Below are 24,685 nucleotides of genomic sequence, written 5' to 3' on the forward strand. Positions count from 1 at the left end.
TTTTCATCTAGTTGCAATTATATTAGGAAGAATTCATAAAAAATAATAATTTCTTTATGAGAGTAGATATTTTAAAAACAAATGTATATTAATATTAAAAAGTGTCACTTTTGCTGTGATATTTCTTTGTGCTTTTGTATATACTTACAAACATGTGCTAATTAATTTTGCCTATTTATAATACTTACAAAAATATGTGTATAGTTTTACATTTATTTAAAATTATAATATTTGTATTTAATAACTATCGATGACTTAATCTTAGTTTAAATATCTATACTCACTAATTACTACTAATAATCCATCAGTATAGTATATGTAGATGTAGTACTAAACACAGTTATAGTAGGATTGTAGACAACTTACAAACAAAACTCTTCTTAAAAGAAACATTGGCATTCCTTTTCTTAGATTGATCTACTAACAATTGAATCGAATATAAAATTAAACGACGAAGGATTGTAATACCTAAGCCTGGCGAAGCAAATAGGTTTATTCATATATAAAAGGAAATGTTTATCATATACTGATATTTAATGATCATGTTTGTTTCAGGCAATCAAAAATAACATGAGAATAGAGTGTAAATGCCACGGAGTGTCAGGTTCTTGTATGCTAAGAACATGTTGGTGGAGGATGCCCACTTTCAGGGAAGTCGGCGATAAGCTACGAGATAGATTCGAAGGTGCTGCGAAGGTAAAATATACAATTTAATTTTATTTGAAATATAGTTGAATTTGCCATGGATAAAAAAAATTCTGTCTCTCTCTCTCTCTTTGTTTATCTCGATGATTGCAGAATGCAATACCCAATTTTAATCTCATGATATTATATATAAGTTACTTTAATTTGAAAGTTTTAAAATATAGATCTAAAGATTTTAAATTCATAATACAAGATGTGCTAGTACTTACTGTCATAGTTATCAAAAATGACACAAGATTTTATGAGTTTCTAGTGTTAAAAATACTTACCTATAGGAAATTAAGTACGTGCTTACGAATTGTATATAAACAGGTTATCGCGAGCAACGATGGCGGCAGTTTCATGCCAGAAAGCCCAAGCATAAAAAGGCCTGGCAAAAGAGACATAATCTATTCCGAAGAATCTCCAGACTTCTGTACCCCAAATATGAAGACTGGATCTCTTGGAACTGAGGGACGCCAATGCAATGTCAGCTCTGCAGGAACTGATAGTTGTGATCAGCTCTGCTGCAGAAGAGGATATAAGCATACGACGGTCAAAGAGACTGAGAATTGTAATTGTCAATTCAAATGGTGTTGCGAAGTAATATGTGACACATGTTATGTGAAGCGAGACATACAAAAGTGTCTTTAATGTGATAAACAATGTAATAAATGTTTAAATATTAAACTACTAATTATATTTTGTATATTTATTGATATCTTCGCAACTTTACTGGCTTCCTTATTTTGCGAGGTTTTTCAATTTATGACGATATGCAGATCGACGATCTTGATCTGTTTGGTAATCTGACAAGTAACTGAGAGGATCTAAAATTCTTGATTTTACACGGCCTTTTTTGTAAGTTAGTTTAGTTGCTAGCTTAAATTTTTCACCTTGTATCTTTGAATCGCTATTATCTTCACCTTTTTCCTTATCGCCTTCATCGTTCGTTTCCTGATTAGGCTCATTTTCATTGTTTCTCTCATTACTTATTTCATTACTATCACTGTTATTATCTCTTTTATCATCATCAGGGAGACCTAAAAATTGATTGGGCTTCTTTCTGGGTTGTTGGTAATTAGCGTTATTTGGTTGGTAATTACTAAAATTTGTTCCTGGTTCAAATATTTTGACACAGTCTGGTGCTCTTGCACGACTGGACTTCTTTTTAGAGATATAGTTGTACATCATCCTTATTTTTAAAATGTCTGTATTGCTTAAACCATCTCCTTCACCGACAATTAGAGTAGGTATATATGTCTGCAAATTTGAAATAAATTTACCATTATAAACGATTTAGATGCCACTTTGATATGTAAAAATAAACATTTTGATACTATGATTAATTAGTTTAATATAAAGCACGTGGATTTAAGACATGAAATTGTAATTAATTCACAATGTAATATAAAATATTACCGCGAAAATATAAGAATGTATTAAATATTTACTATAAAAATATTTATTACTTTAGGACTAATAGTCGCTGAACCATTTGTAGTGTATTTATGAAAGTTATAATGTCCAGCGCTGGAGAAATCATAATCTAGTCCGTGAAACAACCACTCATTGTCCTTCACTGCTTCAAATAAATACTTCTTCTCTAAAAACAGAAATGTTTAATGCTAAACTATATCTATTATGTAATATAATAAAAATAAAATGCATGTATAGGCTAATATTCAGTCATAAAATCGAATTTGAACATTTATAAATTAGATTAGGGGTAGATTAGTAAAGAAACATGAACTCTGAATTACCACACAATTCAAGCAAACAGGTAATTAATCTACGTAATTATATCTATTTACATATTAATTTGTTTATAAGTCATCAATTATAGTAATGTACATAATTAATAAGGTTAATATTGTTGAAACGTGTAAAATATACGTGTTTTATAACAACCGTATTTTTATTTTCAAAATGTTTATTTAATATAGGTATTTCCAACGTCCAACTCGTAGATAAGCGCGCGTCTAGGTCGTAATTTTTTTTTAATATTCAGATTCAAAATTATCTCGATCTATTGACCAGTTATTGCTTGTATGTAAAATATAATGAGTATCTGATATCCAAATTATTTTAAAGTTTTTACATTTATAAAATCAAAATAACATGATATTTAATTTAAAAAACTACGAAATTTGAGATGAGTTTTAAATATTTAATTGCAAAGTGTTAACTCAATTTGGTTGACCTCTTAAAAATAGATATTTATTTTTAGTTTAGTTATTATATTGTAAAAGAAAGTAAACTTAGTTCAACTGTTTACTAATTTTCCACTACTGGGCATAGGTGTTTCTACATAAAAGGAAGGTATAGCTTACAATTAATAAGCTTATGAGGCATCGTGGCATCTTTCGTGTTTCTTCTCACAGACTGGTACATTGTATTTTGTTTTAATAAATACTTCTTATAACAAATCATATATATAGATTACATCGTATAGAGAATCTCAATGTATTCTTAACCCTTCATCATATGGATAAATAACTAATTTATTTCTCGTTAATGTTCAAGTCCATGAAATTTCGCCATAATGTGGTGACGGCCATTTTGAGAGTATTACAATATTAAATTTTATCGAATTATCCCTAAAACTGAAGGCGAAAAATTTCAGCATAATCGGACGCCAAGAAATGGTTCTAATTCTTTTGTAACATTTTACCTCAACAAAGAAACTAACTAACATTCATTGCGAGTTAAATAAAAGCTTATAAATAGAGATTACCTGGGATAATATTTTCCATAACTACTGTAATAAATTCATCGCGGTTTGGAGCATTGTGTTGCGGCGGTACTCCGGCCAGTGCTAGTACGATGTCCCCTATCTCTCCACCAGGACACATACAATCATAACCTAGTATTACTTTCTGTTCAAATAACATAGAAATAACTTAATTTAAAATAATAAGTACTGCAGGATAATCAAAGGTATGAATAGACAGTTATAACGGCAACGTTTAGATTTACTTTACAGTAGGTATCTATGTCTTTTTATCACTGTGCTTATCTTAATATATAAAATTCCATGTCACGGTGTTCGTTCATAGTAATCTCCAAAACTACTCGACCGATTATAATGAAATCCCATATATATATATATATATAACACAGGGGACAAACGAGCATGCGGCTCCTCTGTTGGTAAGTGACAGCCGCCGCCCATGATCACTCGCAACATCAGAGACATTGCAACTGTGCTGCCGGCCATTTAAAAAGGAATGTGCTCTTTTCTTGAATATCGTATCAGTTTGGAAATACTGCTACAGGAAGTTAATTCCAAAGAGTGGTTGTGCGTGGAAGAAAGGGTCTTGAAAAATCCAGATGGTTGGGATGGAACTTTAGTTTGTGGCGTGTGTGTATATGTGTGTGTGTGTGCGTGGTTATATTCAATATTTAGAATACATTAGTCTGTAATAATATTTTCGAAACTGAGTCTTTTTCTATAATAAAGTAAACATAAAACATAAACTGCATCGTATAAAGATAGTATCATTAAAATGTTAAACCCAATATGCATAATTTTAAAATTCTTTATTAAAAAAAGAACTATAAAATTATTTGTAACACTACAGACACTTACTTTATTTGAGAAACAGAAGTAAAATTCTTTTAGACTGAGGAGAAAACTATAATAATGTTGAAAGTTAAACATCATTCGAAAAGAATAAACAAGCAGTAGGACATATGTATGCAAAGTGTGTTTATTCTGGTAAAGCTATAAATATCTTTGTAACCTGATAGTCAAAGACCGTATATATAGTTAAATATACGAAAAATATTTTAAACTGTACACGTTGCTGACGGCCCATTTGATGGAAAGTGGTAATTGTCACCTATAAACATGAAAAATACTACTAATATCATCGAATACACTTCAATGGGGGGAAAGGGATTGTTAGTAATGGAGACTGAGAATCCCATTGCTAGCAATATACCCAACCAGGTCGACCTCCTCGCGGTTCCTCCTGGAAACTATCATGGTTAATTCCTGATGAATTCATCATGATGGGCTAACTGGCCTGTTTTCTTTCTCATCTATCACCCTTCACTGGTACTCCGCCAGCGTATCCCGTTAGCGCAGGCGGGGTTACCATTCCATTTTTACCCATAAAAAAAAATACACTGCAATATCCAAGATGGCTGTCGTATTATTTTTAAATAGGCAAAAAAGCTGATAATCCACCTGATGGGAAGTGCTAACAGTCACTAATAGACATGAATATAGCACCATAGATATGACAGAAGCCTATTTTATCTTTTATATGTTGCCATACATGAGAACTACGATACTATATATCCGTGCCTTATAATTTAATTGCATATTTTATCCTTCAAATCGAAATACAGTCCTACAAGCACAGCTAAGAGCTAACATTCCGCTGGCGTATATTGATAGCGCAAACGGAGTTACTATTCCATAATTGAAGGGTGGGGTTGGTAGGTTGAGGTATTGTTAGTAATGAGGTCCAATAGTCTAACAGCTCCATTGCTAGCAATATACCTTAACAGATTGACCTTTACGCGGGTTCCCCTAGAAATAATGTGAATAATTTTTGTTGAATTCATCACGGTGGGCCAACTGACCTGCTTTATCCTCCCCTATCATCCCTCATTGGTGCTCCGCCAGCGTACAACATACCATTCTATTGCCATACATAAAATAACCATTCTACAATCAGCTATTAAGAAAAAAACACAGTAAAGGAAACAAAACTGGATTAAAATGGACCTTCCGGTAAAAAAGTTTCCTGGTGATAAAAAAAAAAGAATAATTATATGAAGTTATTAACCTGAACTCCTTCATTTGTGAACTCTTTTATTGTATGATCACCACAAGTAAGCTGTCCTCGACGATTGATAAAGAAAACCCAGCGAGTTTTAGTGTCTTCGGGTGGTGTTGGCAACTCCAAAAAATGTAATCCCGACAGACCGGAGACCAGTTCTAGGTAAGCTCGTATTCTGTCCCGCAGTACTTTATCTTGTTAAGAAAAAAATTTGATTATTATTTTAGTGCTATCGACTTATAAAAATGTAATCAGACCTAAGAAGATATCAAAATAAAGCATAGCAATGCTAATAATTAGGATTTTGCTCAGCAAAAAAAAAATTCAATCATGATAAAATTAGCACAAAATGAAACCCTATTAATCACAAAGAGAATTAACAAAATAATAAAACAAAGCATAGTGAATTGTAAAATTACTAAACGCATGATTCATTTTACCAAAAGGTGGTTCAGGACCGTTGATTATAGAAAATTATGAGGAAGGCCTATGTTCAGCCGTGATCAAATAGAGGCTGAGATGTTTATGATTCATTTTAGAATAAAATAGAATAGAAAACATTTATTGCCAGTAAACATACAATCACAATAGAAAATATAGAAAATATACAAGAAGTGTCCTATAATAGGCAAAAGGAACCGGCTCAACTGATGCTGTGAGTGTCCCAGCGTAATGTGAACAACAGCACAGCGCCGATTTTCAGCCAGTCCCTCTCTTAAAAAAATACAACAAAAATGCAAAGTACCACTGTAATTGCCTCTTACAAGAATTATTTCTTAGATTATACATTTTATCATCTCATATTGATTAATATTTCATGACCTTGATGGTGTAATGGTTTTATGCACCGCCTTACCCTCCAGTGGTCGCGGGTTCGATTCATACACAATATAAACGTTTATATTCATGAGTGTGACATGACATGGTATTTTCTATGTATGATATGTATATATTTTATTAAAAAGTACTTTAAGTAGTTTAAGACTAGATGGTAATACATTTAGTGGTATTTATGTATTATTATAAAATCATGACAATACATACCGAAAGATAAATTATCAATGTAGTAAGGTATAATTGCGTCTGGCCAAATTTTCAACCTCACCATTTCCTCTTCAGTAAAATCGAACCCAGGTTCAATGGACTTTAAATTGTTTATAGTATTTCCTTCGTGTTTAAGTGCTTTTTTAGCCCAATTAGACGGAAAATTTAATTTTGGAAGAAAGGTAGCTTCATTCTGCGTAGCCAGCACATGACTTCCTTTGACAAAAATAATATAATTAATATGTTTTTTCAATGAAGACGTTGATCTAAAAAAATTCTCATTCCGAATTCTACCACACAGAAAAACTCTAAATACACCGAATTATACCTCTGCCACACGCTGTGAAGCAAAGCACCGTACGTCCTCTTAAGAAGACTTTCGGATGAAGTGGAAGCAATTGTCAAAAATTGGGTACAGAGGAATAACACCGGAGTCCACAGGAATGGCAACTTAGCACATACAATAGCCGTATAGGTCCCTGCATAGAACAGGCTACCCCTTCCTTTGTTGTGGGTGTCGTAAGAGGCGACTAAAGGAAAGCAAAGGATGAGTAGCAGCATCCCTTTTAAAACATCTCCAAAGCCTAACTGCGGTTGTTAATCTGCCTGCCAAGCGTGGCAACTACTGGCAAAACCCTCTCAAGGGGGAGGCTTATGTGCAGCAGTTAAAGACTGATATGATTATACTTTGAAGGTACTAACTGAACGTAAAACTAAGAAAATTGCACAGCAGATTTGAAAATTTCAGAAAACTTAACGACTATTTAAATTTTGCGCGTTTGACAGTTCGTGCATATGATAAATATGAAAGAATAATAAATTAGCAAAAATATAAAATTAGCAGACAACTTAGATCAGCTAGTTACAAAAAAGTAAGTTTGTTTGTTTGTTTATTTCCTCTTAACACCTCAATGGCTTAACCAATCACTATGAAACTTGGTATACACGTAATGTATGAGATGGAGATGGCTTCATAATATAATACGTGCTTACAAACTTACTACTTTTTAACCTAGTCACGTAAACGAAGTCGCAAATGAAAACCAGTATAATAATATTCATTATTAATAATAACATAACATCTAACAGACAGTAAACAGAGAAATAGTATGTTTGAATAAAAATAACGGCAGGTACCTAAATACATGCATTAGATATACATGGATTTAGGTACCCGATTTATACTATTACAAACAATTGCTGCGAATATAACAAATATGTATCTTATTTTTCATAGCAACCTGTTTTTGATAACCTTAAAAATATATTTAATTACAAAATCTTCAAACCCATCAAACTTCACCATTAGCGTTCTCGTAAAAATTTTAGTCTACGTATGGACATACGCGTATGTCAAACTTTTAACACCATCAATTGTCGATGATCTGTTTTTAAGGGTAACCGACTTCTAAGAAATCACTCATCACGAAGAGATGACGAAAATAAATATTTTATTAAATTATTGACTAACTTTTTGGACACATGACGAGTAAAATACACATAATATATATAGAATTTCGTGTCGAAGTATTCAACATCTTGTAAGAGAATATTGAAATAAGTAGTTTATTACAATATTTATAGCTGAGCAATATATACGTAAATGCAAATAGTAATTGTATTCAATAACTATATGGCAATATTGATAAGCGCATAGATTATATAAAAGTTAATATTTGATTCATTCTATAAAAAAAATATTGTTAATACTTAATCCTTACTAATATTATAGGTAAATGTGAAATCAGTTATTTAATAAATAATTAAATAAAAAATAATAATAATAATGAAAAATCAAAATGAACTATACTAATCAAAATGGACTATACTAATCAAAATGGACTATACTAATCAAAATGGACTATACTAATATTGACACTATTAACGAACGAGCAAATATACCAAGGTACACACCACTTCTTATAAAGTTTCTCTTTAGAAAAATGTTTTAAAGGACAATTTAACATTTCTACAACAGTATGAGACAGGATTTTACGGGAATGGTATTTTCGTCATTCACGTGATTCCACGGAGACTTGTTTTTTATCTGTATTGACATTCTGCGTGTGCATCGCCAAGGAATGTTGCAATGCGCTTGTAATATGCAAAAATCCTCTCGCGTGAAAAATTATTCACGCTATTTCAGATTCAGCCACGCCATTCGTATCCCTTATGACAGATTTCTCAGTTCATAAACATAAATTTTCCAACGTGCACGATACTCGTGGGAACGTGCCTCGGGGTTCGGGCGACCACCAACACCGATTGACTTTTCACTTTCAAGTCGCAACCGCACACGAAATTGAACTTTAAGAACCACACAACAAGATTCTTTTCCATCAAACAACAAGGCCTTTGTTAGAAAATAAAGTTGTTTCAGAAAATTGCGCGCTATCAAAACCAACCTCAACGGTTGCGTTCGCAATAAAACAAAATGGCGGAGATTATGACAGTTGCATTGCGTAGTGTACAGGCATAAATAACGAAATGGAAACATCGTCATATATCGAGCGGTGGACATCTCGGGGGTTGTTACTGCACGGCCGATTACGTATCGAATTGCGAATGAAAAAGTATAATATGTTTCCTCTTTAGTGCGAGCGAGATGGGTGATGAATAGCAATAGTCTCTCGATACTTAATAGTGGCCGTAAAGTACGGTCGACACGAAATACAGACAGATAAACGTCTAATGGAGATGTTACTGTCTCGTATATTTCGAGATGATACTTTGTCATACAGTTGGCAATGTGAAAGTCTTGATTTACATTGCGATGTGTTTTGTTTGGTAAGTGCGCGAAAGTGTGCTTCGTTCTTTATTTAAGAAACTCGTAATTTATTTATTTATTTAAACATCAATTCATTATAATATAATACAAGTAAGTGTACATATAGCGAACTTAACACCTACTGGCGTTCTCTTCCAGTCAACCATGAGACAAGCAGAAAATTAAGTAGGTAGGTAGGTAGGTACTATATACTTATATATATAATATACAACTATAATAATGATTAATTAGAATAGCAGATAAAAGAAATTAAGGCAGAAAAATACCTAATGATTGAAGCAAAATATACAATGGAAAAGCATAAGAAAAGAATAGAGAAAAAATAAATTTATTTAAAAAAATGTCATAAGTTTTTTTAGGTAATTCTTACTTATATTCATGAATATAACTCATAATCATAAGGAGTTGATAGAATCCTTATTTATGTTATTTATTATATATTATATATTAAGTCGCAGGCATATTTAATACTGATTATGTTTGCCTGCAAATTCGTTCGTAGATTTTTATAAATAGGTAACCACTTCTAGATTGGGTATTAAAATATACATCAAATTATAATTTAGATCCTCATAAATACAGGTGTGGAGATCATATCCAATTTAAAGTAGTAATTTTTGCGTGATGTCGGAACAAACATACAGACAGTCAGAGAAACAAAAATTTTTAAAATATTGTTTTGACTCATATTACCTCTCATGTATGAATTGTATCAATCAATACATATAATAAAATCGTAACTGGTCGTTATTTGTACATGGAAGATATATAAGAAAAGGGGCTTTATGAACGGAATAGAAACCAAAATAATGTAAATTTTAAAATTTTTTTTCTTTTCATTAGTATGTTTGTTTCTACGTTTGTGCAAGCTAATCTCAGAAACGGCTCAACCGATTTAAATGCAGTTTTCACTAATGCATTGTGGTTCGTTCCACTTAACAGTTAGAGTTTATTTTATTTCAGTCAGTTCATGATTAAAAAGGTTATATTAATCTAAAGAATCACATATAAAATGCTATAAAATAACCGATTAATTGAATTGGTTGAAGCTTTATGAAGGTATTAGGTACATAATTATAATTTAAATATATAATACAATATAAAAACGGATTCATGAAGGGTTTCAATGGGAATTATATACGAGAACTACATAATTAGAAGCGGATAACACCGCGGGAAACGGCTACATAATAATATTCTTGGTGGGACCCTTTTCGTGTGTTTCGTGAATTCAACATCAAAGGTAGAACAAATATATTATTATATATAATATTATATATTAAATATATTATTATATATAATTAATATAGGATGTTACTTAAAATGTATTGCAAAAAAATATGAGAATAGATTAATAATTATTTTTATAAAGATGTCCTGTAATATACACACAAAAAACACAGTCATGTTGCCGTTTCGTGTAGTCATTTCAACAAAGGAATGGAGACAAATAAAACGAGTGAACATTTTCGATCAATTTTGTATTTTTAGTAACAACTAATCAAATATTTTTAATTATAAATAGGTACTGCTAATGTACAACCAATATCATAATAATGTGTCAACCCCAAACGCGGTCAATGGACGAAATATATTTCAAAAAGGTACATAAAATTTATACACAACAAGTTTGAGATTCAGATAAGTTCAGCTGATTTCATTCGTATTGTTTACCTAATATTAACATATTAAAATGCTACATTCACATAAATAACTTATAACATTATTAATTAATGATAATATTTACATGCGTAAAATTAATTTCATATCGACAATTTGATTGGTACATGGAAATAATTTTGTTTAAAAAGAACACAACTGTCAGATGTAAAAAGAAATATTAAAAAAAATGGCACCCAAACCTTTTCGGAAACTTATGAACTGGCTTTAAATAACATTAAAATACTTTTTATCACATTTGTTCTCATTCTAAAACTCCAAATAAAGGCTGTACCTAGGTATAAATCCAATGATGGATATTATAACTACAAATATTAAAAAAAATATTTCAGTCTTTTAAAATCCGACGCTTCATCAGTTCCTCGGTACTTACACTCTGTCACTGAGTTATATTTTTACCATTAGGTAAGTCTATGTACAGAGATCCCATAATTACAAGCAATATTTAAATATAGATAAGTACACAAATACCTGCTTTAAAAACACCGATTGTTTTAACATCGGATTTCTTACTATAACTACCATGTTATTTCACTTTAAAAGGTACGTGTTTTAAAGTAAAATAAAATAAATTAAAACAAGTTTTCAATAAATATTTTTTTTTTATATAAAACACACGTATTTGTTATATAATTCACTGCCGTGCCTATATCATACAAGCTCATTAGGACAAGCCCTATATCAATACCTACTTACAAGCTAAAACTATGTTTATATCACATATGAAGTATCATTCACGTTGATATATGTGTACATTTACATTTAATAAAGCTTTTATATTTTATGGCAAACGGTCTAATTTTGATTGTCAGAATATATTAGTATAAAACAGAACCATCCAGAAAATAGTTATATTAAAATGAGTCAATGTTAATTTTGATTAATGTCTAATTGAGCTGTTATTTAATAATTATCGAACGGAATTTCAATTAATTCATATCTCGATTAAAACGCATGCATCGAAATAGAATTTACGTCTTTTGAATTTTGACTATATTGTTCAGGTAATAGTTATTTATTGTCAATTATTCACTAAAAAGGACTTTTAAAGAATTCACGAATTGTTTTTTAACTATAATAAATTAATTCTGTAAAAAAGTTGGTATTTTGAGAATTAGCGTCTTTAGACAAATGGCGAACGGGATATAATACGTATCACCTTACAAGAAAGAACAATACACCAGGCGTCACTGTCTCTTTCTATCTCTTGAGTTATTTGCACTTGTCTAAAGAGACAGAGATTGAAAACAAACTCTGCTTATAGTTTCCTCTCAAAGTTACCACTTAGAGAATAGCACAAAAATGGCAAATACAAAGTTACCACAGTAACATGCATTTTAACTATAATTATAGTAATTTACATGAACAAGCAATATGTGTAAATTGTATAACACTATATAACAAGCGTCAAGTGGTCTTGCGTGCACCTTTATCTTCGAAATATCAGACGCGACACGCATACAAATATAATACATATAATACTGATTATTTAATTCGTTTAATATTTAATTAAAATTCTCGGGAGCGTTTATCTCGTAATGTAGGACACTTTTACGATGGCGCTACTTACTCACTGATAAGCCCGAGCGCAACCTCCGATCGCGGACACCCAAGAAGATACTTTATGCAAATGCTGTTAAGCCACAAATTCCATTAACCGGCTTAATTATAATATGAAATTATAATTACAAGATAATTTCGCTCTTGAATCTCAAAACAGTTATGCGTCGTCGCACCAGACGCGGATATCTATAAAATAGAAAGCATTTATAAAATCCATATGATTATTACTATCGTTACAAGGGATTACTCCTTCATAACTTGGATATAAACTTTGAAAATGATATTAAGAAATACCAGTCAAAGTTGTCCTAAGCATTCGCATAATATTTCCACTTGGTTTAATTTACCGCGTGTAGTGATATCTAAAATTTAATTAGGTATATAACTGGGCGTAAGGAAACCAATGAACCAAATTCCAATAATAAAAATAAGGATGACAAACTGCATGAAATAAATCGTCGTTAATCTGGTCTCATTAATTTCCTAACGTCAGTGTCCATAAAAAAGAAAATAACGTTACTAGATCACATGTTCGCACTTAATAGCCAAATAAATTATCGGAACGAGTAGCTTATTTTAATTTCACGTCGCATCAATTATCGTATGTAAAGAAGAAATAAACAGTGATACAGAGCTATATACATTAGTCAACATGAAATACGATTTCGACTACTTCGATAGATGAAAAAGAGACGTGATTATATACAAGGTCCGTTATCTGCCCTCGAGTACTTAAACAGGTCTACTGCACTCTCTCCTAAGTCACAATCACAACCGTTCCACACTCGTGTAAGTAGAGTTATTGAATATAAGTGTACTAGTCATTAGTATCTCATGGACGCCTATAAACACGTGTGAACCACTTTTTCTGTGCGACACGTTTTACATTTGACTTCACAACACCAGTGGAAGGTACAATTGCAACGTTCCACTACAAATATAGTCTCTGTTTTGTAACCCCGACCACAGCACATGAGGTCGCATCCGTCGACGCCGATGCTAGTGTCATTGCAGGCACGCCCATGAGTACCGGGAATGCCGAGCCTCGGGTTTTTTTCACAGAATCCCGGTGACGACTCCAGATATACAAGATCTTTGTTCCCTGGATATTTGTGGTCAGGATTATGTGGCCTTAGTTTGAATTTGTAGCGATCTTTTCTCGGTACTCTGTGTGGGACTGCATCGTTGCTTTGTGCTGGCACTTCCAGATCTGTATTGGGCATCATAACTCGTGACGCACCATCAAAACGGTCTTTCAGTGCGTCGCCCACAGACCGAAAACTCGGCAATCTCATCCAACAGGTCTTTACTGTGCATGATCCGGACATACCATGACACTTGCACTCCTGACGCATTTCCGTTTGCACGTGCTGTAGACAAAATAAAACAATGAGTATCAAATAGACAAAACTATTCAAACTTAAGAACAAGGAGGTCCCTAGTCATGTCCAAATATCTTAAAATTCCTACGATAAGCGTCGATACAAATGATCGATGATCTTTTAAGCGTACTCCATCGATCGCATCTCACGATCGAGCAAATTGTTACAAATCGTGAAGAGGTGGGCCGGTCGTCACCGCGTGTGGACTGATCATAAATCATATTCTAGGGACATTCATCATTCTTAGAAGGTAGATAAATGACGTGAGGATTGGAGACAGTAAATATTTTCCTATCCCCAAGCGCAGGCGCTTCGGAGAACGTGCCCGACGGTATTTATTCATTCACATGTAGATATCTGGTAATGTTATACAGTCTAGTGTCCAAATATGTGTTAAACAATCGATGGAATGTTGTGAATATTCATCAGATGGACACCCAGTGCGTTCGCCGTGACAGGAATTAAGCGCGTGGCTTAATGATGCGTCTGGGTGGCTCGAGGCGCTTGCAGTCCCTTTTTGATGGATTTTGGGAAGGAACGGACAGTAAGTATGCAAATGTGGGTGTACGGTGGGAGGGAGATGCGCGAGCGCAACGAATGGGTGCCTGTTGCGCAGTCGTTGTGCGATGGGCCGAGCCGTCTGACGCATAATTAATATTACACTTAGCGACATGTCAAGTGGCCGACGATCGATCGTCACCCGTAATGGTAATGTAAACACGTAACGTTGACAATGGCCGTCGACTCGATGGCTGTTTTGTTTAATGGATGTTTATAAGGTGCTACTGTTAAGTGGCGATTGGATAAGTGGTATTGATGGATGAGTATGAAAGGAGCCAATCGTCGGGTGAGATAAATTGTAACTTACTGCTCTGCCCGCTTCATTGTTGTGCAGGTTCATTTTTTCTCTAAGGGTCTTTCCTCTTTCCCCGGTGTCGACGAATTCTCTGCTGAATCTGAAGCCGAATCCGATGTTGTCACTGCAACCGCCCCATTTCCAAACTCGAACGTTGGCTGCGGCAGCTGCACGGGAGCGATGAGGGGCGCGATCGACGTGCGAGTAATCGCACGTGCAAGACTCGATGGACCCTTCAGCACACGCACGAGCGACAGCATGCGTTACACCGGCGCTCGTTATAGCATAGATGAACGCCGTCTCACGACAACCTACGGCAACACAAATATATGTTATGTGTTTAAATATTACAGGCAAGTTAATGTTATATGACTCAAATATTTGAAGATTCTGATTAGTTATTTTTATATTCAAATAATTACGACGTCCCAACAAAAGGTTCAATATTTTAATCAACTTTTATTATTAGGGTTCGAGGACAAAAAACCTCATAACATCTCAAATAAGTTTGGTAGGTATTTAAATTTCGATACGCGAAACATTCGAACTCATCAACGAATTGCATTGCGAGGGCTTGGACCCCAATGTTTTAGCGAATTGGTTTTGTCAAATATTTTTTTGAATTCCTTTGTAGTTATTTTTCAATTTAGAAAATTAAAAATATATTGAATACCTACTTGATATTAAATTAATTTTGTGACTGTCGTTAAAAGGATATGACCCACCGCGGAGTCAGTGATTTTACAACAAAATATTTGAACATAAACCAATCATTGCACGCATTCATTCATCTCGAGCGGACGAATGCATAAATCGATGCTCTCATCCCGTATCGAATACTATAAATAATTAATGGCCCAGCATTAGAATCAAATACTCATAAAATACAATTAAAAGAGAGAGGGTATATCTCGATGATTGAAAATAAAAGAAGTGCCTCTTACCTACCCGAGAGATTATAAATTTGATCATTACAAGTGGTACGGCGCGCATCGAATTCTCTCTCTTAATATCGATTTAATAGCCCTGGTACTTTTATCGATTAATACCATACCAACTCATTGTCTACGAGATTCGAGCTCGCTGTGGGACGATATTATTAACGGATAAAACTGGACATCGATGAATAATGAACGTCTTTTAGTATACTCATTAAAAAACTGTGCATAAACTTTCTCGATTGTCGTGTATGGACATTATCTCGTTATTAATTCGCGTGCGTAGACATTGTAATTTTACGGCATAATACGTATTAATAACAGAGCTATTGTTAGTGGAAGCCATCTCATTAAGCTTTCGCTCGTGCGGCGTCAAGGTTATGATGGAATTCTTCGAGGGCCATAAAACCGCTGACTTCGATAGCAATCGATGAATATCCGAATGAAAATAAAAAGTATAATTAACACCGTCTTAATAAACATGTAATCAAATGTCACCTGAACGGTTAACGCTATTCACATAGAAATATATTGCGGCTCGCGTGCGCCTTTGGTGGGCTTCCGGCCACCTCGCGGCCCACAATAAAATGTAATCGGAAAAAAAAACGGAGCCCTGTATGCATGTAAAAATAATAAGAACATGTATTTGTTGTTATTTATAATAATAATATGTGGAACGGGCCGAGCGAATCCCGCGCCAGCATTATTAAAGACTCAATAAGCAAATGAAATCATTTTTTTATTGACTTGTCATCGTGTACGCATATAAATTACTGTGCGCGCACACAGCGGCAACCGCTTGGGATTCGCTTTTTGTGTTTCGCTTTTGGATGTTATACAAAAGTATTTTATTCAGCAATTACTTGAGACGTTCGACCGGGATTTTTAATGTCAATTTCGCCATCATTCAATGCTCGAACGAAATTAATTCAAGGCACAGATACGAATGCGAGCGGACGCCGAGAGGTGCATTTATCTTCCGTAATGAGTTGGAACGTTTTCTTTAAATAACTATAACGAATAGGTGCTAGCCAATTAAAGGAAGTACGTGCACATGTAAATAACAAATGTAATGTCAGTCGGTTAATACGGTATACGACATAGCCTACTGTTTATATGTAATTAAACGTTAATATATGCTAACAATTTTTGAATTTTGAACCGATTTGAAAAAGAAGGAGGTTCTCAATTCGGTTGTAACCTTTTTTACGTTTGTTAGTTATAAACCGATTTCGAAGATTATTTTTATATGAATAGAAATTTTATTAAAATCGGTTAAGGAGTTTAGTTGTGAAATCAAAATTACTGGTTTAGTCACAATTGAAATCTTTTTTTTTTGTAAAATATAACTCCAAGATATCCAATGACCCAATCTTAATATTATCCCAAATAAGTGCTATCGAAAAAATATTTCTACTGCTCAGAAACGTTGGCTACTAAGCTATAGAAGTTATAAAATGATATTAAAGGTGCATAAGAACTACATGCCTACTATGAATTAAAGTTAGAATACAGATATATTTTAACCAAAATTGAGACACGGTATAATTTTAATGTTAATTCTCGCTAGGAAAGTCGCATAATACAATTAGTAACGTTATAGATTTAATAATTTTCCACTTACTTAAGAATTCAATTTGTTTAATTATTTTTATTTATTTAATTTTAAAGTGGTTGCCAGAAAGAATATATATATATATATATAGATATATATATATATATATATATATATATATATATATATATATATATATATATATATATGTGTGTGTGTGTGTGTAGGTATAATAGGCGATATCTACGCTAATCCTTACCCGTTTTTAATAATGATTTTTATGACAAAGTTTATTTGTAACGGTTACTATTTTTAATCGATTTAGAACATTATTTTTTATTTAAAAGGATAATTCATAGAAATTTTATCAAAATAAGTTCAATAGTTGGTTCTGTAATAAAAAAACTAATTCTGTCACGATTGAAGTCGATGTTTTTTATAGAGCAAAATTTAAGAAACATAATTATAAAAGCGTTTAAAAAAAAATCTAAAATCATAGTAGACTTCTATCCATATAGATAGACCATTTAAATATGAGATATACTAGCATGGATATGCCATATGGCCATAACCTTCAATATACTTTCATCAACATCTTCCTACTATAGCACTCGTGTCTAAACATCTGTCCAGCGACAGATGTCTACAAATACCCGCTGTGATTTTTATTTCGTTACTTTTACTTTATCTAGTCATGATCTAACGGAATACTACTATCTAACCAATTATATGTATAAACGACAACTGGAAATAATTTTTAATTGGTCTGTGAGAATGTTTAAGGCTCGTCTAGCCGATGAATCATCGCCAAGCCTCAATAACTTGTTTAACATCGTTCAGTAGTGATTTATTTATTTATTTTATATCTTATTGTATCTAAGAAAATTAGTTTTGTAACTGTTACCATGGAAGAGATTGACAATTGGCGAAATTTCTTTAAGTAAATCTTCAAATGATAAGGCAAATAAAAATAAATAAATTGATATAATTGAAAAATATACAGAAGGTAGGTATATCAAGCTAGTTTCATAAAGAAATATGTTCTAGAATTTTATACAGAATGTGGAAGTAAGTTCCAAAGTTTTTCGTAATACGATATACATGACTATTATTAAGCGATATAATACTTATTGTTTTAAACTAGTTATCGATATAATCGATACAACGAAAAGTATTGTTAAGTTTTATAGATTATTTACTGTACGTGGTTTCGTACGTGTGATATTGTGTTTCCCTTTTAAGTTGAAATTAAAATAAACATGCTTATTTCGGTTTTCAAGTTTTAGCTATGTGTTGATAATCATTCAGAGCAGACGATTTTATAAGTATAGACATATATAGATAGATATATTAAATTGCGTAATACTAAATCGATAGTATCGATATACATAATATCGTGGCTAATCGATATTTAAATTATTTTAGATGAACACTATAGAATAATAGATAACGAATTATATTAAGTTAAAATAAATCATATTTATTTTACTATAATATCTATTAGACTAGTCTATTTATTAAATATAATTTATTAATATTTATTAAACTTATCTATTAAGTTGCGTAAAACTAAATTGATAGTATTGATATGATCGATATTCAAATTATTTTAGATGAACACTACAGAATAATAGACAACCGTTTATACCTGCATATAAGGTAAAAATAAACAATATAATAATATTTATTTTACTATAAATAAATAATCGAATAATTTATAATGGACCAGCTCACGACCGACAATCGGATTGTCGCGTTTTGCGAATAAATCGCGACGTAGAAAAATTATGACAGATGTAAAGAGACATCAGCCGAGAGTGGGCGTTAGTCACGGTATTATACATAATGGTAATTCCCTTCATGGGCCTAATTAGACACCCACACAATGCAAATCCTGTACCGATTGTGTACAATAAAAATTAAGTATTTAATTTTAATACTTAGATGCATTTTACTGAGCTCGTAGAAAGCAGAAAATAATAATAAAAGTAACTTGTCAGGAATTTTTAATATTTTTTTATTTATGTTAATAGTCGCAATTGATTGATTGTTATTTGTTTTTAATTAATATTTTTAAATGTACTTAAAAAATAAAATATGAATCTTAAAAGAGCTTTAGACTAATTTATCTTTAAGAATGTTTACAATTGTTTACTTCGTTATCCCGTTTTAAAATTATTGTTTTTATGAGAATTATATAGGGGTCCTTGACATACCTAAATATACCTTGACAGATAATTAGACATATAATATAAAAGATCACATACGTTAACTTGAATCTAAAAAAATCATGCATTGAAACTTCTGTCCCTGTGTATGTGTATTTTATGTTTGTGTATTATATATGTATATATATTCGAGTCCAAATACAAATGAATATTCATTCATAATTTTTATTTGAATGATTTTTTTTTAAATTTTTAGTTACTTCATATTTAAACACTTCGACTAGCTATTTTCTATTTTTGTTGGGCCAATTTTCTCCAAGGAAACAGAATACTTAGTTTTATAACTTTTCAGTTTCAAAAACACATACATAAAATATTAGCATAATTAAGGCGCGCCATTATTTTATTAGGCCCATTTCGCCCCATCAAAATGCAGTCAAATAAGAACAAACAAGAATAATGTGGATCTATAAAAGTAAATTATTATTATAACTGATAATAAAGTGCTGTCTGTGGATTATCTGTGCAGATAATAAATGGCCCCGAAGTCGGTTTACAACGCGAGCAGCGAGCGATAATTCCATTCCAGCGGATTGGCAGTTAAGGCGAGGCGTTGAAAATTTATAAAAGTCAAAAACTCGTAAATCCAACCTCGTGTCCACTCATCCGCTCGATAAAATAAAACTTAATCACTGTTGACATTTGACGAACACCTGGCCTCACAGAGAACAACCATTAAATAATTCAAAATTAATGCACTAATTAAATATGTTCCTGTCCGCATTAAGTCATCACGACGAGGTGTTACCACAAGATTAATTTGAAGGATTGACTTATGAGAGTTTCGCGCATCGCATCCTTCGTATCTTTATTTATGACGAATTTATATTATTCAAATTTGATGAGACGTAATTACTCAAAACAGCCATAAATCACCCGTTTTATAATAAGATGTTTGGCCGGTTTAGAAATCGCTCTATCGGACAGCTTTATCGACAAATGATGAAGTCATTGACGTCGTATTATTTGTATCGTATCTAAACAGGCTTTTACAAGAACATAATGATATTTAATGTACAAAAAGACGAATCACTTTGATATGTTTTGATCAATTTTATTCTGTATATATTTATTTATCCGTTCGTTAATTTAATGATATTACGTTTTCTATGGCTATTGAAGTACAGAAATAGAACAGCGAAGTTGATTTTTACTGGGAAACTAACATATATTATTGTTGATGCGAGATGAGCCAATAAAAAGCAATAATTCATTTTCGTTATGCCGTGTATGGGTGATAATTTCACATTGAGTCCGCGTTCCGAAGCTTCACTGCGACAATTCGAAATTACGTCGGTCGTATATCACTCATTGTGAGTGGCACAAAGAGCTCGCAGCTACCACTCGCTACTACCCACCACCTCGGCTCACAGTGCCCATTCACACAATTGACATTTGTTTTGAAAGTCGAGAAAAAAAAAACACCGAAAATAATTTCGTTTTAAGTGAGTTGTTCGTAAACAATAAAATCGAAAATATCAAGAGGCTGCATCGCCCGATAAAAAGGAGCAACACGTCGGCTGTCACCGCAACTACATCGACATTTAATCGTCCCATTTCAGTTTCACAAAACGTTATGTTATCTCGAAAACAATTCAAACGCCACAAAACCCAAAACGCTTATCTAATTAAGCATTAAATATTTCATCGAGGTCATTTTATATCCGTTTTATTTTCGGTGTCGATCGTTTTATATGTTTTATCCACCCACGACGATGGAATCTTGGGGGCTAACAGAGATACGCCAAAACAGGATATATGTGAAAAAAGAAGGGGCTTTATTGACCAAATTACCTGCTATTAGGAGGTATGTTAGGTGTAAACCTGGCTTCCGTGGACTCATTTGAGAAGAGTCGCGTCGCTAAACTACGCCGCAGGGGGCACGCCGCGGGATCCCGGACCATACAGTTTTCTATTCTCGGGGCGACAATGGTACGTCGAATAAAGGCCAAACTATTGTGCCGTTGTCATCATTTGTGTTAATACGATCCTTGAGGTTTACGCCACAATGAAATGAAGTTGTCGTGTCTGACGCGTCAATGGAGTGTCAACGTGTAAATTAGTAATTATTCGTGTCCCATCCAGGAGGTCTTTGTGCGCGCAGAATGTAATTATGTCCCGAAACAAATCTATACAGATCGTGTTTGATGAACATTTCTATATTCAGGTTGGTTTGTTGTTGTTTTTTTTTTTCTTTAATAAGTAGCGAGATATGGCGGTCCCCCGCCGCGGCCGGTTGTACGTTTTTATGCGTTACTCAAATGAACGTAATTGCAATGTATTAAAAAGTTTATCGTGCATATTTGCGTCTGGCCTGTAATATGGGGCCGCGCGATTCGCCCGCCCTGCCTGCCCTTAATAAAGTAATATGCTCTAAATGCACACGCATATAACATAAATTTTGTAATCTCCTTCTTGCTTTTTTTATCGAGTGAAATTATTACGATGGTGGTCCCATGGCCCATGCCTACTCGTGCTGTATCTGGCTTTTAATTTAGAAAAATGGTACTTAGCTTTTATATTTTGTTCTATTCTATTTTATACCTGTTAGTATTTATTTCTGTTCTTGGCAAAGGAATTTATGATGGTATAAATATTATGTTGTGTGACATTGTTTGGGATTTAAGTTTAGATGATAAATGATTGAATTAACGGCCAGTGGTAACGGTCATAAAGTTTTTTTTTTTAGTTTAATTGGTTCTGTTCCAGTTAAATACTTTATTTTGGACACATAAATAATTGGATTCGAGCCTTATTTTAATAATTCTTTTGATTTACCTGTTCACTCACGCATTTTATTCTGGTTGAATTCGCCTCGAGGCTATGTCGACCCCGAGTTGCTTTTTTTCTTTATCATAAACTTTAATATTGTGTAAACATATAAATCTAATTGCAATTTGTTACTAATTAAACTATTCTATGAATATTTAATTTTTAATGGCGTATCGTAACACATTTGCACTAATTAAAAAATATATTTTATGAGTAATTTGCGTAAGGTCGAGAACTCTGCATTGCCGAGATGTTAGAATATCCCACTCTAAAGTATCTACTAATATATTTTTTTTAATGGATGATAATGTAATGGTAACCCCGCCTGCGCTGACGGTATACGTTGGCGGGGCACCAGTGAGGGATGATAGGTGGATAATGAAGAAGCAGGTCAGTTAGCCCATTGTGATGAATATATCCGAAATTCAGCACGATGATTTCCAGGGGGAATCGCCAGGGGGAAGGTCGACCTGACAGGGTGTGTTGCTGGCAATGTGACTGGTAGCCCGCATTACTAACAATCCCTTCCCCCCCTCTGCTAATATATTAGAAGGGGTTTAAGTTATTGCCAAATTTTATTGAAATTAATTCAACCTTTTATGGACTATTGACAACGAACTATTTATTAGGTTAGTCTGGCACACTATCAAATCTATTGCATTTTTTTTTAAATAATTAATGCCCCATTTGATACGGCATCTAATGGGACATTTATTTGTAAAAAAAATTGTACTTAATTTGTATTAATAAACTATCAGCCACTTGATTTGACAGAGAGCTATGTAAATAAATAATGTGTTAATACTATTGTTATTCACATATTTTTCATCAACATCATTTTTCTTATCCATTTTAAATACTATATATACCTATATGGTAAATTTCACAAAAAATTACTAAGCCGTTAAAGTACCAAACGATAACAGACAAACAAACTCACTTCCTTAGGGGGGAAAGGGATTGTTAGCAATGGAGTTTGACAGCCCCATTGCTAGCAATATATTATTATTATTAGGTTAACCTCCACGTGGTTCCCCCTGGAAACCATCATGAACAATTCTTGTTGAATTTGTCACGATGGGCTAACTGACCTGCTTCATCCTCATTTATCATCCATCACTGGTGCTTCGCCGATACTATACCGATAGCACAGGCGGGGTAACCATTCCATTATCATCCATTAAAAAAAAACTCACTTCCTTAGTTATAATACAAGTAACGATTTACTTAATTGAACATTCATTAAATCGAGTGTGTCACTATATTCCAGTTTCTGTTCCACACATCCGATTAGGTGATATTTAAAAAAAAATATATGACTTCAAAAGTTCGAAGTGCATTCAAAATAATAGAAATATGAAGGCGCTTGTACAATTCATTAACGTATTAGAAGCGAGGGTCAATAACCGGCGCACCGTCCGTACCACATCGTCTCGATATCGCTATCGAGTCGAATTCGGAATGAGATCGAATTAGACCGAGATACGGGGGCGAGCGCTCTTAATTTTTGAGATAACCCCCTAATGCGGGCGCGGTGAACTTCGATCCATGTAAATCTTTTGTTGTTGTATGTTTTTTTTTAGATTATTCATAATAATATATACATCATAAGAACTATTAAAAAACATTTCGTATTTCGATTACACAAATTAGGTACTTATCTCTGCTAAAAAAAAGCAAAATAAAAAACAGTACGTGAAACACAACTGTTTTTTGTGCTATTAAAGCGAATAATGTGTAAAGAACAGATGTTCGCAAAATCATAATAAGCCGTATCGCATACAATGAATCGTAATCGGACACCGGAGATAGGACAGCCCTGATTCAAACTACAAATAACACTTTGCTGTCAACACAACTCAAGGTCAAGGAAATTTCGACCTTACCCCCAAATAATTAAAAGGCATTGCATCGTTCGGACAAGATTAATTTTACTAAACTTCGCAGTATGATTTTAGAGGCAAACAAAAAACATATTTTTTTTTAAATATTCTGTTAAAGAATGAAAATTGTAAATTCTATTAAACTTAAATCAATGTATACCTACAGACAAATTATCGTTTCACATCGTTTAAAATATAAATAGTTGTGTTACTAATATTGTGAAGCTAATGGAGATCTATTCGCTGATTTGTATCTATTGATATTATCTACATCCATTCAATTCAACTAAATGTATTCACGCTAGTACGATTACGAATGTAGTAAAAAACATGTTTTTTTTTTCGAAAAAAAAAGATCTTACTAAATTCTACATTAATACGAAAAGATATCTGTTCTCTACAGATAATTTCTATTTGTTAGTAAGTAAATATGTCTTCTATGAAAGAAATAGAATATATACTCGTGTATAGGTAAAAAAATAAGTTTACATATAATGTAGATATACGAAAATCAGC

General features: G+C 32.9%; 3 protein-coding genes across 3 annotated transcripts in view; 1 reads left to right on the forward strand and 2 right to left on the reverse strand.

The window, feature by feature from the left end:
• LOC113516926 (protein Wnt-6) overlaps positions 1-1,386 on the forward strand; it is a 53,604-nt gene extending 52,218 nt beyond the window's left edge. Inside the window, exons 5-6 of the mRNA XM_026901430.3 lie at positions 556-696; positions 1,018-1,386. Coding sequence (XP_026757231.1) covers positions 556-696; positions 1,018-1,338 — 462 coding nt within the window. The 3' untranslated portion in view covers positions 1,339-1,386. The remainder of the gene's footprint in view (positions 1-555; positions 697-1,017) is intronic.
• Positions 1,387-1,428: 42 nt separating this feature from the next.
• LOC113516701 (uncharacterized) lies at positions 1,429-8,132 on the reverse strand. The gene is made up of 6 exons (XM_052901852.1): positions 7,996-8,132; positions 6,525-6,740; positions 5,487-5,674; positions 3,422-3,563; positions 2,157-2,290; positions 1,429-1,947 (listed from the first exon to the last, which is right to left on the reverse strand). The coding sequence occupies exons 1-6, from the start codon at positions 8,060-8,062 to the stop codon at positions 1,429-1,431; spliced, it is 1,266 nt and encodes a 421-aa protein (XP_052757812.1). The 5' UTR covers positions 8,063-8,132.
• A 2,657-nt stretch (positions 8,133-10,789) lies between these two features.
• The window catches only part of LOC113517112 (protein Wnt-1), a 30,313-nt gene continuing 16,417 nt past the window's right edge, over positions 10,790-24,685 (reverse strand). The window contains exons 3-4 of the mRNA XM_026901692.3: positions 14,806-15,104; positions 10,790-13,925 (exon numbers count right to left, since the gene is read on the reverse strand). Coding sequence (XP_026757493.2) covers positions 13,398-13,925; positions 14,806-15,104 — 827 coding nt within the window. The 3' untranslated portion in view covers positions 10,790-13,397. The remainder of the gene's footprint in view (positions 13,926-14,805; positions 15,105-24,685) is intronic.

The sequence above is a fragment of the Galleria mellonella genome, unplaced genomic scaffold, assembly GCF_026898425.1.
Source record: "Galleria mellonella isolate WM207_F2 unplaced genomic scaffold, CSIRO_AGI_GalMel_v1 utg83, whole genome shotgun sequence".
NCBI lineage: Eukaryota > Metazoa > Arthropoda > Insecta > Lepidoptera > Pyralidae > Galleria > Galleria mellonella.

Coding starts and splice junctions, on each gene's coding strand:
- LOC113516701 (XM_052901852.1), bottom strand. CDS start 8,062: ATGTTGAATACTTCGACACGAAATTCTATATATATTATGTGTATTTTA. Junction 5,675..6,524: donor CATTGATAATTTATCTTTCG/GTATGTATTGTC, acceptor TTTCTTAACAAG/ATAAAGTACTGCGGGACAGA. Junction 1,948..2,156: donor CAGCGACTATTAGTCCTAAA/GTAATAAATATT, acceptor TCAAATTTGCAG/ACATATATACCTACTCTAAT.